Raw genomic sequence first — 20019 nt, forward strand, 5'->3', positions numbered from 1 at the left:
AAATTGGAAGCATTCCCTCTAAAAAGTGCAACAAGACAGCGATGCCCTCTTTCACCACTTCTGTTCAACATAGTCCTTGAAACTCTAGCCAGAGCAATTAGACAGATGAAGGAAATTAAAGGGATATGAATAAGAAAAGAACTTAAACTATCATTATTTGCCAATGAAATGATTCTGTACTTAAAGGATCCAAAAAAAAAATCCAACCAGAAAACTTCTAGAATTAATAAATGAATTCAGCAAAGTAGCAGGATACAAAATATATATCCATAAATCAAATACATCAGTGGTGAATCCTCTGAAAGGGAAATTAGGAAAACTACCCAATTCACAATAGCCTAAAAAAAAATTGGAAATCAACAAAAGAGGTGAAAAGACATCTATAATGTAAACTACAGAACACTAAAGAAATAAATTGAAGAAGACCTTAAAAAATTGAAAAATCTCTCATGTTCTTGGATAGGCAGAATTAATGTTGTCAAAATGGCCATACTACCCAAAGAGGTGTACAGATTCAATATGATTTCAATTAAAATCCCAACATCATTCCTTATACAAATAGAAAAAACAATCATGAAATTCATTTGGAAAAAATAAGGGACCCAGAATCGCCAAAACAATCCTTCGCAAGAAGAGTGAAGCAGGAGGCATCACAATACCAGACCTTAAACTATACTACAAAGCTATAGTAACAAAAACCACATGGTATTAGCACCAAAACAGGTATGTAGACCAGTGGTACACAATAGAAAACACAGAGACAAACCCACTTAAATACAGTTACCTGATACTAAATTTACTGTTTTTTTTTGGAAGATCATAACTGCATATAAAATTTTTATTTGTATATATGTATATAAAAGATTTACTGTATATGTAAGTATATATAAAAATTTTACTCTACCCTTCACATTGCCTTGAACATAATAACTATTTTAATATTTGAACACTCGTCATTTCTTTTAATTTATATGTTTATAAAATGTTATTTTTACTTAATATTTTGCTTCATTAATTATACTTTACATTTTAACATAGTCTTTCAGCTTCATCAACATTTTATGTTTTTGAGTCAATTATAAAGTACACAAGGGACTTAGTGTGTAGATAACTATATTTGTTAATCTTTTCTACTTCAGATTATCGTCACAATGGTCGAGATCTTCAAAGCTCAACATTATCAGTGCCAGAACAAGTAATGTCATCAAACCATTGTTCACCCTCAGGTTCTCCTCATCGAGTAGATGTTATAGGAAGGACTAGATCATGGTCACCCAGTGTCCCTCCTCCACAAAGGTAAGATAGTACACATATTTTATTTGGTTCTGCAGGCTTACTCACCATGAAGTTTCATTAATAATCTCTAAAGATAAATTCTTTTTTTAATATTTATATTTTAATTGTACACAATCCCTTTATTTTGTTTGTTTTTATGTGGTGCTGAGGATCAAACCCAGGGCCTCGCACATGCTAGGCAAGCGCTCTACCACTGAGCCACAACCCCAGCCCTAAAGATAAATTCTTATTGAAAAAAGTTACTTAACAAAAAACATAATACTATTCAATAAAACATGTAATGAGGATAAAATGAAATAAGAATTACTTTGTAAAGTTGGATTATCTAAATATTATTTTATTATTTGTTTATACATAATTATTTTCTAATTAAGAATTAGCTTTAATCACATATCAGTATTTAGCGTATCTAGTTAGTAACAACTAATTATACTCATAAATGATACTTATTGGTGACTTAAGAAATAAGAAAAATAAAAATAGTCTTTAATATTAGGAACAATCATCAGAACAATAAAAAAGAGATGGGCGTAGTGGCACTTGCCTGTAATCCCAGTGGCTCAGAAGCAGAGACAGGAGGATCGCAAGTTCAAAGCCAGCTTCAGCAACTTAGTGAAGCCCTAAAGCAGCTTAGTGAGACCCTATCTCTAAACAAAATATAAAAAAGGGCTGGGGATGTGGCTCAGGGGTTAAGTACCCCTGGGTTCAATTCCCTGTACCAAAAAAAAAAAAAAGAATAAAAATAAAAGGATAAAAAGGAATGCATGTGCATCTGATAATTGTAGTGATAATGCATGTTTTTAAGCTTGATGTAGCCATTCTACAATGATTATATATATTATATATCATAAACATATGACATTTTCACATGTCAGTTTAAAAAAAAAGAAAATGGCAAACTCAGTAAGTAAGCATTCAAAAATGAAATATAGCAAAACAAAGGAAATCATAATGGAATTTGAAGAAAGAATTATTAATGATGAGGGCAAAATTGATGAAATTGAGACAAAATGAGGTACAACAAGAGAAAAATAGAAAAAGGAGAAAGAAATATGAGTGTATATGAACCCCAAAACTAGTTATTTGGAAAGATTAATGACATCAATATAACAGACGTCAAAGACAAACCATTTCCCTTCTCCCTTCCACTCAAAGAGTTCAGACTAAGAAGTTATTACACATAAATTCTAACCAAATTACAAAACCAGATATCTCTGTTCTATTCAACTTTAGAAATGAAGCTTTGTAACTCTTTCTGGAACTAATATCATCCTCACTAACAATCTTTACAGTATAAAAAATTATAAGCACAATTTTAATTACAACCACAGGTGTAAAAATCTTATATTAACTAACTAAATCTAACCATGAATAAAAAGCATGATGTTTGGATGTCTTTATGGTAACTCCTTATAGAATTAATTAACTAATTAATTAATTATTATGGGAGTTCTACCAAACAGCTGGCCATACATCAACTTGAAAAAATAAGTAATAATTGATAAGAAAATATAATAAGAAATATGGCACTAGTCTTAAAAACAACATGAAGTACAAAATATCTAATGATTCATTTAACAATTAACAAGACCTTAAGGAAAAATATAAAACTTTAGGTAAGTAATAAATGAGATAAATTCAGTTCATGGGTATAGTAACTTTATATAATCAAGATGTCAGTCCTCCACAAATTAATCTGTAATGCAATACCAATAAAAAATTTTTGTGAAATTTTTAGAACTGTGATATCACTCTAGAATTTATATGAAAGGAAAAATGTATACAGATAATTAAATCATTTCAAAGAGAAAAGAAAAACTCATTACTAAGCAAACATAATAATTGACATGTTGAATACACTCTATGGTGCAAAATAAATATATATAACTTACATGCATATATTTTAACTTATAGAACAATTAAGGTAGCACTATAAATAGCACTATGAGGTAACACTATTATACTATGGAAAGGATAGGTTGGAAGATAAACATGCCATGTAGAATAAAATTAAAAACCAATTCTTACCTTTTATTCTATAAATTGAGTTGCTGTGATCTTTAATTATGTTTCAAAGGATTGCTTTCTGTCATGGTCAATTGGGTTGAAGCAAGAGAATATTTAGGCAGCTATTGTTAGAGTAAATGCATGAAGGTGGTTATTTGTCTAGAGTGCTACCAAGGGAGATGGTGAAAAGTAGGTAGATTTTTGAGTTGTTCTGAGCTCTGAGCTCATGTGCAACCACCTATGAGGTATCTCTTCTCCATTCCTGTAGGCCTTGTAAACCAATATGTGTAATATGGAACTAATTTGAACTACACACATGTATTCCTCCTCCTGCGTATCATATACCATTGAATATTGCTACAGGGAGTGATTTATTAACAGTTTGGGTATTCCTTATCTTATCCCCAATGATATTAACTTAATTTAGGCTCTTTTTGTGCCTCTATCAGCAATCTCTTCAATTAACTCTCAAACTTCAACAAAATTTTTATATTGCCCAGAGGTTAAACGAAATAATTGTACTTGACATTGCAGTGACTTTGTCTACTTCTACCATTTGTATTAATAACTTAATTTCTTAGTGTAATATAAGCTTATGGCTTATTGAGATATTTAATGGATCTTGCTGTTTTAGTAGGAATGTGGAACAGGGACTTCGAGGGACCCGTACTACAACTGGACATTATAATACAATTAGCCGAATGGATAGACATCATATCATGGATGACCATTACTCTCCAGATAGAGACAGGTAAATATAAATACTGTTAAACTTTATTTTGATCACTACCTAATGGAAAAGGTTATCAGAGAACATTTCAAGCAGTCCTTTATGTTAGTTTCCAAAGCCATGTATTCTTTTTACTATGTCCAGTCTTTCTTATGATTGCCACATTGCTAAACAAATAAAAAATAAACAACATTTTTTTGTGAGAGAAAAAACCATTTTACTTTTGCAATTTTGGCCTATTATAAACTAGTTGTTATTGAATTTGCACAATAGATTATTATGATCATATTAAAAACAAGATGTTTTACCATTTTACTTGTTAAAACCAATAGTTATATGTAAAATAATAAGACAATAGATTCTTAAAGTCTTTTACATATATCAGAAAAATCAATTTGACATTTCAGATATAAAAGTATTGAGACAGAATCTAATTTGTTTAGGAAACGTTTTATCATGATTCATGAACAGGTTTTTCCTCATGGCTTTCAGTAAACCTTTTATTCATCTTAAGAATCATGCTTGTTGATTGCTATGTTTGGGAGAATTCTCTGAATGTGCTCTATTAAATGTGACAAACTTGGAAGTAACATGGTATGTTACAGTGCTTACATTAATTATTAATAATTTTTTTAAGTTAAGAAAATGATTACCTCTAATTCATGCTTTGGTGATAAGATGAGGAAAGTAAGATGAATTTATTATTCAGAAAATATGATAATGAGGGAATTCAGATGTCCTTTTGTATATATACTAAACCAGTTTTAGAAAGAACAGTTGAGGGCTTTAAAATTAACTGATATGACAAATCACTGTCAGTATTTACAAATGTAATGTTTTGACTGAATCTAGATTTATATTCAATTCATTTTTACAATTTCATTGTGCTTTAGCACACATCTCCAAAGGAAGAGATAGAGGATATCTTCAGTAGTGTCAGACAAGTACTGTTTTTTTGTGTTTGGAATCCAGAAAAAATTAGGAAGTTATTAAGTTATTATCAATATTAGTATCAAATTAAAGTTGATATTTTTATTTATTTTTAATTAACTTAAGTTTTTCATCATAATCTGTGCCTTTAGGGGTGGTTATAGATATGCTACCTATAGAAAGTGATGCTTATTATGTTTAATAATGGTGAAAGAAGGATTACTATGTTGGCATGATTAGGAGTTTGAAGCAGTCATATTATGGTGGATTAATAGGTATTTTGATTGCCTAAGAAAATTTTAATAAGCTTCATAATTTTTGGAAATCATTTATAGAGAAAGTCATAAGTTCCTTGTTCATTAAAGGTTTGTTAAAAGAAGGAATAAATGAGGATGTCTGAAATGACTTTAAGCCTTCTGCAAGTTTATATAAAGTGTTCATTTAATAAAAAATGGACTCAATATTTTTACAAGTAATTGTGGTCTAAATCTTGCAGAAGATTACAAAAAGTTCAATCTCTAGAATTGTATGCATAAACAAAAATGGATGGTATCATAGTAAATGCATAATATTTTATCATTATTTCAAGGAAATGGCCCTATATTTAACGATAAGAAATGTAAAATTTGCCTTAAAATATTGCTATTAAATCCTAGTGATTAATTCCTAGTAATTATATAGTCATACCAAATATTCCTGCAGTATGCATTTTTTTGTCTAACCCAATTTATATCTTTAATAAAATTTTCATTGTATAAATTTTTTACTGCAAGATTTTAGCAAAAATTTTCAAGGGATTATTTTATAGAAAATTGATCCATGTGATTTCATTACTCTGTTAATGATGCTATAGTTTGCTAGATCACAAATATTCTGAATTGGGAGATGTCTTAAATCCTTTTTTTCAAATTAGCAAAATTCTATTTAAATAGAAATAAAAAAAAATCTGATATTTTTAAGTTATCTGTAATAATTATTCATTAATCCAGAAATCAAAGATCTAAAAGAATAATATTGTAGATATGTGTAGTCTATCACATTATTAAACTATGAGTCTTTAATTTCTGTTTTAACCTAATACAATAATGGATTTTAAATAATAATATATATGTGAAGGCATTATACTTTTATGTACTATTTAGAAGTTAAGAATACTCTAGAACTCTTGCATAAAATTCCATGGATAGCATTTTTAATGTCAATAAATAATAATGTTGACTACAATGCCTAAAAGAGATTTTTCTTTGAGATCATGAGTAAACTTTAAGTATTTTGAGAGACACATTAATCTTTCTTGTCACTATGAATTAATGGCATGGACTAGAATAATGTTTTATTGAATGCACTAATTTTCGAGGGATTTGGAACAAAGTGGCCTTGGATTTGAGAAGAGGATTTTATCTCTTGCTTACTATGTATCTTTGGAAAAATTAACCTGTGTGACAATTGACTTCCTTATTTATAAAAATAGAATATTTTTACCAACTTTAAAAGGTTGTGTAAATTTACCAACTACCAAAGAGTGTGACACATACCCCTAAACACCTCATCAAGAATTCTATGGTGTGTTCACCAAAAATTTATTCTTAACATTTTAAAAGTTCTTTTGCTTGGTAAATAATTTGTACTTAATTCCTTAATAAATTTAAAAAAACTCAGAAATCTATCAAATCACGTTTTTTATACAAAGTCTTCTAGAGAATGGAGGATGTGAATTGGACTTTGAGTTATGGGAATGTTTATTCAGTCAAGAACAAGAGCAAAGATTTAGAATCAGAATACACTCATCCATACCTCATAGAGGTCCAGTCTGGGCAGGTGTTGGAAAGTTGTGTGTGAAGACAATGGCTTTTATTATGATTGTATAGGTGGGAAATGATACCATTTGACATTAATTTATACTATGGTTAAACTTTAGTGGTGTTAGGAGGAGATACAGTGTTTACATTCTTTATGGATAGGTGGATGTAAAAAAATTCTATGTCAATATTTTACTGGATCTTTGCATCTCTGCATATGTCACTCTGTCATCATTAGTCAAAACTCTTTTTTGTTTAAAAATGTAAAGGAATTCTTTACAAATAATTCAGAAACCTGTATGCAGGAATATTAGTTATAATAATGAATTATAAATATTACCTTCCGCCATTTCCCTCCCTTTTGTATTATTCTTTCTCTGGTAAATCTTGATAACTACTGCAATCAGGAACATAATGTGACTTTACTATTAGAAATCATTTTAAAAGCACTTTGCCTATAGGAGTTAGTTCACTACTAGAGTATGCAGAGTCTCGGATAATATTTCTGTAACATGTCAGAGCTACCCCACAGTATACATTTTTATATCTATCCCATAATCCAAAATATATTGAACAGTTTTATTTCTGTGAAATACACATTTAGCATTATAGGGAAAATAATACAACAGAATATTAATTGCCTTATACCCTTTCCCCCAAGTACTTTCAATTAATAGATTTATATTCTAAAATAAATAATGTTTTATTAGTTGACCTCTGGGATACTTCACACACTTAAGCCATTTTTATATTCTCTCCCAGACAAACCAACAACCAAAACATATAGCATATACACATAATTATCTCATCAAAAAGAATAATGTCTTTGGTCCTTACATCTCTGAAAGTTTATAATTATAGAGTTAAGTAAATGAAGAAAGAGGCTTCAACTTCACTTTATAAATATTTCTGTTACATTTCAGAAATATATTTCAAGACAGTAGGTACAATTTAGGAACTGTAAACACAATATAAACAATATTAAGCACACAGCAGAAAGTTTTGTGTTAAGTTGGAGTTGTAGGAAATGGCTTTCAAAAGCTATACTTTTTCTTATGGATGAAATATTGAATTATTTTCTCCTCTTGTGCTACTTTTTGTATCTGGTGATTCCTAAAGGGAATATGCACCCTAATTTAATACAGAGGAAGGATAATTCATTGTAATCATGAAAATTTTGTGCTTTCTTTAAAGGTTTATTATTTAAGAAAATGTGTCTATAAATAGAATTAGTAATCTAGTTCAGTTCTTTGAATAATATTTTAAAAATATTTTTTAGTTGTAGATGGACACAATATCTTTATTTTATTTATTTATTTTTATGTGTTACTGAGGATTGAACTCAGTGCCTCACATGTGGGAAGCAGGTGCTCCATCCCTGAGCTACAATCCCAACCCAAGTTCTTTGAAAAATATTTTTAATCATGATTCTTAGAGTATGGAACTTTGTTTTTGGCCTTTTCAAATTTAGTTAATATATTAGTTTTCTATTTTTTACTTTTATTATGAAGTACTACTCTGATCAGATTTTTAAAAATTGTCAACCAGATTTTCCTAAATGTAATTTATTTATTAATAGATCTTGTTTATTTAATTAATTATTCATATTTAAAACATCATACATATTAATTGCCTAGGTTTTATAATGTACTTGGTTAAAATTTAATTTTGGAAGAAAAGGAAACATCATTAGTGAAGAACTGTAAAATGTGTGTAGGATGTGCTAAGTGGATGCAATAAGGGGCCTTTAATATATCTGTGGACCTTAGTTGGATTTTAAAAGGTTTATTAAAACAGAATGGCAAATTGTGTGTTCATTCATATATTTCCAGTTTTTAACAGAATCTTAAGGGAGAGACATGACCAGTAAGGTTAAGAACTAACATGACTAAAAGTAGAAAAGAGAAAATAAATTGATGAAATTGACTCTTACTTAATGCTTCTTTGGCTTTATTGGGACAAAATTAATTATTAGGACTCTTCAAGAATAATATTAGAAACTAGGTGATGATGTAGCACATATTTTATAGATTTATTACCTTTAGCAAGCTTTGAAGTTTATACTTTTTCTCTTATATAGTATTTGGAGACAATCTATTCCTATTTAAGAGCAGTAAATCTCAACATCACGAGTTTGATGTTATTTTATTCTTTTTAATAAATTTAAAAATACTTCTTTATTTTCTTATTCTATATAGGCTTATATTTCTCTGTTAACATTTTTAGGGTACTTCTGTGATTATGAGAACCACTGCTTTTTGGGGGGAGAGAAGGTTCATCATGAAAATGGCGTTAATTTGTTTTTATTCCTTAGTAAAACATATCTTGATCAAGTGAGTAAGCCATTGTGGGCAAAAAGTTGAAGACATTATTCTGGTCTTGATAGACAGATTATCATATATTGGCTAATTATAAGAAGTAGAAGACTTTGAGGCTAAAGCATAATATTTTGGAACAGACTGGAAAGAAAATTGTTTGAGTCTCATAGGGAAAGCTTCAAAGAGAAACTGGACTTTAAAGATTGATAATGATTTTCATAGGCAAAAAGCAAAGATAGAGGGGGAATGATGGGCATTATTGACAGAGTGATGAGCAAGTCTTGGAGTCAGGAAAGTACATGATATATTTAGGTAGTCTATTGTATCTAGATAAAAGTGATATGGGGGATAAAAAGTGACAGGAGATGGGGACAGAAAGTGGTTTAGAACTCTTAAGTAATCTGTACTTACTTTTAGATATTGGAAAATATTGTAATATTTCAATTAAGGTACCTGCATAATCAGAAAGCATAATTTACACATATGCTTCTATAGATAAGGTAAAGAATGGTCTAGGTCATGGGAATGTTGTGTTCTGAAGGTAGGGAAACCTACGAGAAGCTTATTTCAAGAGATAGGCTTATTTCAAAGCTTGATTTAAGGTAGTGGCAGGAGAAAAGAAAGATGGGAAAAATCTGAGTTATTTAGTTGTCAGAAACAGCAAAGCCTATAGGTCAATTAAATGTGGAAAATAAGGAACTGGAGGAGTTAAATTCTGAGATTTTATAACTTAGTTTATTAAATGAATATCTAAATCCTTAGTTGCAATTGAGATTTCAAGAAGAGGAATAGCAGAAGTATCATATTAACTTCCAAGGGGAATTAAATAATTTGGTTTGAAATTAAAAGATTTTAGAGATGAAGTGGTCCTTGGTTCTGAATAGGTACTTTAGAGTCAGCTATGGTAGATCATAATGAGGCCAAATAGAGTCATTTTGATTTTATTTGGTTCCTATATATTGATTCAGTGTCAAATTTTTATTGAAAATAAGTAATATTCTTAAAAAAATTTAAAAACTACTGTTTCAATTCTCTCATTTCACAAATGCAGCACCACATGTCCCAATAGCAAAATGTATGTTACTTAAGCCACATTAATCAACATGTTTTCCTGATTTGTCTATGTGACACTCCAACATGGGGATAACACAGGAAGCAGTTGGACATAGGCTGTTTAACGCAGAGAAAAATGAAGGCTAAACAAAATAATCATTCATGCTAAAAACCCAAATAGTTTTATTTAGAAAGAATGTGTTGGGATATACAAAGATCAAGGAATGAATTTTTGAAAACCACTGCCTATAAGGAATACAGAGACAGGGAATCCAGCAAATGAAATGGATAAAGAAGCAGTCAGATTGTGGGAAACCAGGCCACATATATAAATGTTAAGAGCTTGAGTTCTGAATTTAAAATCTCTTAGTTTGAAACCCAGCCCTGCTACATACTGCATGGCCATGAGTGAGCCCTCATGGTCTCAGATTCAAATTGGGAATATTAGATCCTGCCTCTAAGAGTTATTATGAGACTGTAAATGAGATAATGTAGATGAAAGTCTTAACTGAGTATCTGATGTTAGATAAATACTGTGTTTAATAAACAGAAAAAATAAGGTTTAAGAAACTAAAACAGGAAAGTGTTAAGAAATAGAGGTTTGAAAATCAAGGTCTAATATTGTAGATAAATGTAGTATGATAAAAATCAACAGGAGACTAAAGGGATTTTTTTTCCCTTAGGATTTTGCAGATAACATTCACAGAATAGCTTCAAGAGAATGATAGAAGCATAAGTCAGTTACATTAAGCTTAGAACATGATGACAAAAATTATAGATATATGTCTTTTAAGATGTTTTATAATGAGAAGAAAGTGATAAAAGACAGTGCCTCCAGAGGGAGTCTAGGTTAGCAAAGGATTTACTTTTGGATTATGTAGATGAGAAAGAGAATGTAGAATAGAGTAATGAATGAAGTCAAGTCATGTGAGAAGAAGGACTACAACTAGAGGCATTTCTTTTTTAGTACAGAAGATAAGGACAAGGGAAAATACAAATATATGCCTATTTACTTTCCATTTAAAGATAGAATTAAGAAACTTGGGAGAGTTCAAGGTTTGTTTCCACTGTTTACTGAAACATGATGATCATCTGACATGTTTAAGTGTTTTTGCCATTAAAGGTTTTAAGAAAGTAGAAAAATTTAAATTAGTGCCATAAAAGAAGAGAATCAATACAGATGATAAAAAGGTTAGTTTGTTGCTTTGGTTGCTTATGGTTGTGGTAAGGCATGAAATGTAATGGAGGCAAACAGTATGTAGTGAACACAAAATAAAGAGTGAATGGAAAAATGAATAGTATCCAATAAATCGAATAAACATAATTAATAATCAAATAAAAATAATGTGAATCAGTTTGTTTTTAATAAATAGAATTTTTAAAGCCCTCATAGTTATTTTTAATTATTAATGATTGAAGGAAAAATAATTACCTTGTAAAATCTCCTAAGACATTATAGATATTATTTATTACCCTTTTTATGATTTCCTTAAACTTTATGATTATTTCATTACTTTTCTCTTTTTAACATTCCTCCTAAAACATAGGAAAATATCTATATAGTATAACATTTTCCAAATGGTGTAGAAGATATTTGAGTGGTAATTGGTAAAATTTTTATTTTGAAATATTATTTTTAAAAGTCTGATTGTTATATTTTTGTTGCATTTTATTTTAGAATATTTAGGCTACTTTAACCTTTAGCACTGCCATGTTACAATTCACATTGGGAGGAGGGCAAACATTCCAGTAGCAATTTTCATTTACTTTGCTTGCTATCTGCTTATCTTTTTGAATCTCACTTTAAAATTAAACTATGCCTTTTTTTTCCTTCTTTCCTGAGTCTCATTTATATTCTTGTTTCTGGCATGCTTGCAGTCATTTTCTTACTCTACCTCGCTCCAGATACAGTCAGACCATTGACCATCATCACAGGGATGGCAGGTATATTTTTCTTACAATTGAGTCTCTTTGTAGAATTGCATGTTCCTGTCTATTGATGTAATATAATTCACTTTACTTCTGTTTTTATATACATAAATGGTTTTAATGAAACATAGAAATATTACCTTTATAAAATAATACAAAAACATATATAACCTATTTGATTATAACAAAATATCAAAAATGCAGTTTCTTTTTGGACAACTAGGATCATCTTTTTTATTCTTCTAAATATTTAGTTCACTAGGAATTTCAGTTAACTATTATCTAGAAGGATAGAATAACTGTATTCTTTTTTAAATTAATTGCATTTGACTATCACCTTCCTCAACAGAGTTCACTGGTTATTTTCAGTTTAAAAATAACTGATTGATTTTTACACATTTTAACAACCTGCTTGCCTGTCTCCCTGATCCAGAGTAGAGGAGACTGTCCTTGAAGTGCTTAGGTTGAAGTGATGTTTGTGGTTACCTTGTCAAAGCTGGCTGTGATATATTCCTTGATCATAGTAGACAATCTTGGATCTGGGTGGAATACCGAGTCTGAAATCCTTTTTCATTTCTAGTCTACCACTATCCTTCTTTCCAAAGCAGGTATTTCAATGAATCACAGGGAGAACAGTTCTGATACTTTAAATATGATTTGTATTTCAAGGAAATATTGATTACCTGACATATAATAGAAACTGGAGATGACCAAAAAATAGCAGGGAAAGAAGGTCTCTAAAAGTTGCAAAATTCTCAAAGCTATATGTAATTTTAGGAATTTAAGACAGTTTTCTGGCAACTTTTGAGGCCCTTTAGCAGAGAAGAGAATGGCAATGATAATGTGGTGGTGGCTCACTTTAGTATAGATTAAGAATTACGTGCCATATTTACTCACCCTAACTATTGTTGCAAAGTGATTTGGAACTCTGTGTGATCTCCTTTATGCCTATTAAAATAGCTAATTAAGAGTTGATAATAAAGAATTTAGAAACAATAATGAAAACTCATGGATAAATTCCTAAGTTTGCGTTCATGTGGATAAATATGCAAGGAAATGTAAAAGATAATATTGACAATAATTTCCTAGTAATTCAAATTTTGTGATCTTTCTATAAATATGATAAAAATTTAGAGCCTTGAAATTTAATTATATAATAATGTTTATAATTTTATATACATTTAATATACATATATTTAATTTTCTTTTGCACATTGTCTTTTTTCTATTATTTTGCTTTAAAATTAAATAATTCTTACTTATTTGTTGTTTTGTCTATAATTTTACTGTTGCTATATGATACATTCTATTTTTTGGTTGCAAGTTACCTTATGAAAAATATTAAAAATTAGGTATATGCTTGGTTCCTGGCACTTGTTCACATCTTTTCTTAAGGTGGGTGACATGCATGAATGAGACATTACTTATTTTAGTCTTATTCTATTTACTCTGCTATCTCTTCATTCCATTTTAAGTTAAAATCATGTACCATTTTAAGTAAAATTAGTACTTTTTTTATACTTTGCATTTTTCTTAGTCTCTGTTACCAGTAAGTAGATTGTTTGCTTTGTGCTGGATTTTTAGTTTGCTAATGTAGATAGACTTAGTTCTTGATCAGCTCTACACTGGTTATCAATTTCATATCTTATCCAAATTTTGAAACTCAGCCTAATCGGTCTATTTATATGAATTATCTTTATATGACATGATTTGGTTTGTGGTCAGGAAACAAAAGATTATTGACGCTCTTATTGTAATATAACATAGGAAATTTTGTTTTAAAAAATAGGGTTATCAAATGTCTAACTGTAAGATTTCCTCTGTACATTTGCATGCCTATTTTACATGTACTTGCCTTGTTCCAACATAGCAGAAAGTCATAAGCCTAGCTTATACTAAACACTTGGATAGATGTTGTAAAAATGAAGTTCCTTAGTTATTCTTGTATTTTTGCTGTTATTATTATTTTAATACATACAAAAGAATATGTGTAGGTCTGGGGTTGTGGCTCAGTGGTTAAGCACTCACCTTGCATGTTAAGGCCCTGGGTTTGATCTTCAGCACCACATTAAAATAAATAAATAAAACAAAGGTATTGTGTCCAACTACAAATAAAAAAATAAATATTTTTTAAAAAAGAAATTCGTGTCCAAACTTTAAAAAAAAAGAATATGTGTAAGTTTTAAAGCATAGTTAAAAAATGAGCATCCATGAATCTACTTCCCAAAATGAGAATTAGAATACCTGGTTGTATATATTTCTTGTCTATTGAAGCCCTGCTCCTCTTCCACTAAATTTTCAGTTTAATATTCCCTTCCTTTGATTTTTTCTTTAACTCTACTTTGATCATTTGTTTCTCCCTCTACTAAATTATCTATTCCTCTGACCTCCATCCTAATCCATTAGGAGGTCCTTGGCTGACTTATTACTCACTCCATTAGAATAACTCTTGAAGATAAAGCTTTTTAGTCAACTGTCATTCTCCTGTATTTATTTCTACAATATTCTGTCTTTATTATCTTTTACTCCTATACTTATACCTTTTTTATATGTTCTAAAACTAACTAAAACCAACCCCTAACCCTTCTACATTTCTATCATCTGTTGTTCTTTTGGTTATGTTATTTTATTCACTAATGATTATTGCACCTGACTTTAGTCTTCTTTGTTACAAGTACTGCCAGCAGTTTGAGTAAATGTCATCATTCCCCTGAAAGATTTATTCAACACCCACTCATTTCTCAGCTATCTCAAATATAGTATTGAGCTTTACCCTTAATTCTATTTCAGACAGTCACTCCCATGGCCATACTCCGAATTTTATCATCACTTGAAATTAATGTCTTTGATAACTTAATTCAAATATTACTCCACACTTAGACTACAGAATTGCATGTTTCTTTCTTATTCTTTGATTAACTTCTAGCCCACTTATTCTTTTATCTGAATAGAGAAATACACTTTCTTTGCCCCTACCTTCTCCTTATTTAAGTTTCCACCTTTCCTTACCTACTTTTATATCTAGGAGTTGAATTCATTCTCAGAAAACTCCTCAGTTCCCTTACCACATGGTTCTTTTTATTTGATAAGATTCAAATATGAGAGTTTATCTTTCTCTTGCACAATCACTTTTGAACTAAAACCCAAAATATCAAAATTATCTCTAATTCATCTACTTGAATAAAAATAATTGGAACACTTATAAGAAGTGACCAATGTGAAAAAAGAAAGTGAGACCCTTTTCTGAGTGTCTAGTTTTCAAGGTAGCATATAATCTCCTCTGGAGGTAATCCTTCTGAGAATAAATACATGTTAATAGCTCCAAATGAGTCATAATTTGGGTATATGATAACTAGAGATTTCTAAATGGAATGAATGTAGTAAACTCAAGATGACATTCCTAGACTATGACTCGTCCATCAAAAGTATCTAGGCTTGGCTGGCTGCTGTAGCTCATGCCTGTAATCCTGTAATCCCCGCAGCTCTGCAGGCTGAGGCAAGAGGATCACAAGTTCAAGGCCAGCCTCAGCTGGCCAGCAAATTAACAAGGCTTTCAGCAACATAGCAAGACCCTGTCTCAAAAGATAAATAAATAAATAAATTAATTAAAAGGGCTGGGATGAGTTACATCCCCAGCCCTTTTAATTTAATTTAGTTGATTACTGGTTAAAAGCTCTTGAGTTTGATCCTTAGTGTGCTCCCCGACCCCGGGGGCCGGGCGGGGAAATGAGTCTAGGCTTCTAGGTTTTCACTGATCTCATTATGCCAAGATTGTAACTTGAAAACTTATGAGTACTATCTCCTTGGAACAAAACTATAAAGACTTAAATATTTTTTTACGTTCTTTTCTATTACTTCAGTAGATAAATATTAAATAATTTAGGAATCCAAATTTTTTCTCCTGGCCATGTTATGGCAGTCAGTACAAACTTATTTTTCATTTATTGTGCATTTTAAAACACACTGAACATTTGAACAAACGTGTTTAGAATGGACATCATATTACCCTTTGTTAATAAATGTCCTTATTAAAATATATTCTTTATTTTAATATTTTAAAATGTACTACTATACTGTAGTTGTTTTCCTGGTTTTATCTTTACTTATAGCTATACTTCGCATATTAAGGAATTAGTGGCATTGATGGTTGGTATCAGGTAATGGATTTTTATATGAAAGTCTCATTTAGGAAATAACTCAGTTATTATCTTAAAAGATGAACAGGAATTATTTTATATTTATGTGGATACAAGGTGGGATGTTGATGACATTTTTCCAAAAATATACAAGCAAAGCTACAGAAGTAATAAACAAAATATTTTAGTGCTTTAGGGGTATTCTCCACAAAGCATGAAGTAGTAAGAAACGAATCTAAAATGCCAGACCCTGATTATAAGAAACCTGGAAAATCTGTGGACAAATTTGGATCTGAGACTACAGATGCTGTAGGTTCTTTGGAGAGTTTTAATCAAGGGGTGGCTATGATAAGTTTATTCACTGTAGAATAACTACTTTGGAGAGTATCTGGATGGTTAATTTTGAAGAGAATAAAGGTATGAAAAGAAAATAGGGATTAAGGCTGTAGATAGAGAAATAGAATATGGGTGATTCAATAAATTAAAATTAGTTATAGTTGGTAAATAATGGGATTTGGATGTTGAGGGAGAGTGAAGAGTCACAAAAAATACATAACTTATAGCTTGAGTAACTGGGTGCATAGGGTATATTAATAGGTGTTGAGAGTTAAGTGGGGAAATCAGTCTAAGTATGAGGCAAGTTCAGTTTTAGAACTACTAAGAGGGCTAAGGGTAAATTTTTAGCAAGTAAGTAATTTTGAAGCTTAAACAAAGGTCGAGACTACATAGAGAAATTTAGGAGTAAGTTCACTAATAATGATAAGTAGGTGTAAAAATATAGGTGAAATCAACCTGAGAAACAACCCATGAAATGACAACCAAGGAGTTTTCCTATGTCTTGGGATTCATTATAATTAAGTGGTAGGCAGGAGAAGGAGAACTACTGAACTATGTAAAGAAGGAAGAATGAGAATTAAAAACATAATTAAAGGAATAGAGAATTTCAAGAAGAAATAATTTCAGTAGTAAAAATAATGAATGAAAAATGCCTATTGGTTTTATTGAGCCATTGTTGCTTTTAGCTATGTGAATTTCAGAAGGGTGGTGGTGGTAGTAGGCAGATTGCAGTAGTCTGGACATGAATAGGAGAGAAGAAAATTAATTTATCCACTAAGTGTGAAGGAAGAATAGTAGGTAGGAGTTTGTTGTATCAAATAATAATGTTTCCTTCTTTTAGAATAGGAAATTCTGTATGCCCATATTTTCATAGGCTAGGGCAAAGAATGTGTTAGGAAAGATTGCTAGATGAAAGGTCTTAGGGGACTTTGGAGGGGATTGGGCTAAACAGATGGAATTGGTGAACAAAAAGCAGCTATTATTTGTGGTTGAGACAAAAAAGAAAATAGATCAAAGAGGAGAAGCTAAGTAAGTTAAAGGAGAGAAATCAAATTTTGGTATTAAACTAGTGTTAAGGTTTTTTGTGGGGAGTGTATTTGGGGTTTCATCCAGAGGCACTCTACCACTGAGCACTCTACCCCAGCCTTTTTAAATTTTTGTTTTGAGACAGAGTGCTGATTTCAAACTTGAGTTCCTCCTGCCTCAGCCTCTTGACTAGTGGGATTACAGGTGTGCATCACAATACCTGGTTGGTTGGTTGGTTTTCGTACCAGGGATTGAACTCAGGGGCACTTGAGCACTGAACCACATTCCCAGACTTATTTTGTATTTTATTTAGAGATAGGGTCTCACTGAGTTGCTTAGTGCCTCACTTTTGCTGAAGCTGGCTTTGAACTTGTGATCCTCCTTCCTCAGCCTCCCAAGCTCTGTGTGTCACCAACACCCAGCTTTTAATGAATGTTTGAGTAGCAAAACTGTTAGAAAGGAATCCAAATGCTGTATGGAAGTAGTTGAGACAGTTCATAGAGTAGTTCCTAGAGTCTATGGGTAAGGAAGGAAGAAAAGCAAAGAAGGTGGCAGGGAACAAAGAAAACAAAGTATCAAATGAAGGTCAGTTGAATGGTGGAGGAGATTATAAGAACTTTTACAGAATTAATGATTGAAATCAAAGTTTGAGATGCTGGAGTTTAGTGTTTCTGACTTTGAGTGGTTTCATTGGGTTCTTTGATCCATAATATTTCCCCTGAAGTAGAAGATTGAGGAGCATTAAATTTACAAAAATATGAAGATTGGGGTTCATGTTGAACAAATTTCTTCATGTATATGTGTTGAAATCTACCATTAATATAGGAATTAGGATAAAGAAGCTGTAGGAAAGCCAGTTCCCTAAATTATCAATGACTAGGAGAGAGTAATTATAAAATGGATAGATTACTAGCCATCTGAATTAAAATAGTGGATGTTACAGCTACTTGGCATCCTTACGAGAAGTAAGGATTTTGCACATTATGTCAGGAGAGTAAGGGTCAGAAGTATCTTCAAGGAGCTGATCTCCTTTTCTGGGTCTATGGACTGTGAAATGTGAAAAACGCAGATGAGAGCTACACAGAGCAGAGGCTGCACAATTGAGCTAAATGTTATATAAGATTGGAATATGCACAAAACATTCTGGAGAAAGCTTTACATAAGAAAGTTTGTCAACAATAGAATAAGGATTCTTGAAAATTCAGCTGAGATTTAGAACATAACTTAACAGAATGTAGGAGATGATTTAGAGAGAAGATATCAGGGGCCACCAGGGCTTTCCTTTTACATGATAGACAAAAATGAGAGATACTTGCATAGAAATAATTAGCCTCAAAATACCCTAGGTTATCTTAAATTGGTTTGATGTCAGAACTGGATGATGGGAAATGTCTGACTTGGGTCTAGAATAATGGTGAGGGTTGCTGTGGAATTTGAAGAGGCAATGATGGTCTTATCTCAAGATATTTGGGGCCAAAACTAGAACCCTAATTAAAGAAAGGATTCTAACAAGCTCTGTCATGGGAATGAGATTCCTGTGTGGAATGGAGATTGTTTTCCTATAAATGCCTTATGTGGAAATTAGTGCTGAGTACTCTTAGTAAATGCAATGAAAGCCAAATAATTATGCTGTTCCAGATACACTTCTTTTTTTAACCTTAATTTCTCTGCATTGTTATTCCTTTACTGTTTTCTTTTACAGTGAAACTAACTTCTGTTTGGTTTTTGTCTCTACCCTCTCAACTTCTCTGGAGTGTTCCTGCATTAATTTCTTATTTCTTTTATTTAAATCTCTCTTCATTTAATGATTTTATTTTTTCTGAAAATTACTGATGAAATCTCCTAAATAAATATCTTCTTTATACTCTGCCACCCTCTCAAGCTACCTTGAGAATGGTCTGTTTTCTTTTCTTTTTTTTTTTCTTCTGTCTTTTACTTAGGTCAGTAAAAGTACATACTTTTACTTTTATGCTGCCTCTACACCATCAGTTCCTAAGCCTAAAACCTTACTCTGTCCCTTGACTGATTTTCTGTTTTCTTCACTTTTTCCCTATTTCTCAAGTGCTTATGTTTGGATCTTTCTTTCTTATTTTAATAACCTGTCATGCTTGTGACTTTGACCCAAACTTCTAGTGCTTAGTATAGTAACTGGCATATCATATGAACTCAACCTAAATGTACTAAATGAATAATTTTATGAGTCAATGAATATTAAAATATTACTGACAAACTGTAACTTCTCAAATTTCACCTCGTCTTTAAAGGACAGATTTCTCTGACTTGACATCAACAGAGGAGTATTCTTCTAACACTTCATAAATTTAAGTCTATACCTGAATTCACTACCATTTCTTTCAAGAATACTTCTGTCCATAGTTTATCTATTTCTGTTGATTTATCATTTCATTTCTGAATCTATACATTTAAAAGATTTTTTTGGTTCTTTGATGTTTATTGTT

General features: G+C 30.9%; 1 protein-coding gene across 47 annotated transcripts in view; it reads left to right on the forward strand.

Moving 5' to 3' along the window:
• Rims2 (regulating synaptic membrane exocytosis 2) overlaps positions 1 to 20019 on the forward strand; it is a 567034-nt gene that overhangs the window by 362010 nt on the left and 185005 nt on the right. For 22 of the 47 annotated variants that reach the window (XM_058585656.1, XM_058585666.1, XM_058585670.1 and 19 more), the window contains 2 exons: positions 1140 to 1296; positions 3938 to 4054. In XM_058585656.1, the coding sequence (XP_058441639.1) occupies positions 1140 to 1296; positions 3938 to 4054 (274 nt within the window). Of the gene's footprint in view, positions 1 to 1139; positions 1297 to 3937; positions 4055 to 12011; positions 12078 to 20019 lie in introns of all 47 variants that reach the window. The other 25 variants (XM_058585652.1, XM_058585655.1, XM_058585668.1 and 22 more) reach the window with 3 other exon arrangements.

This window comes from Marmota monax, unplaced genomic scaffold (genome assembly GCF_021218885.2).
Source record: "Marmota monax isolate L192 unplaced genomic scaffold, Marmota_monax_Labrador192_F-V1.1 WCK01_AAM20220418_F8-fsc00003, whole genome shotgun sequence".
Lineage (NCBI taxonomy): Eukaryota > Metazoa > Chordata > Mammalia > Rodentia > Sciuridae > Marmota > Marmota monax.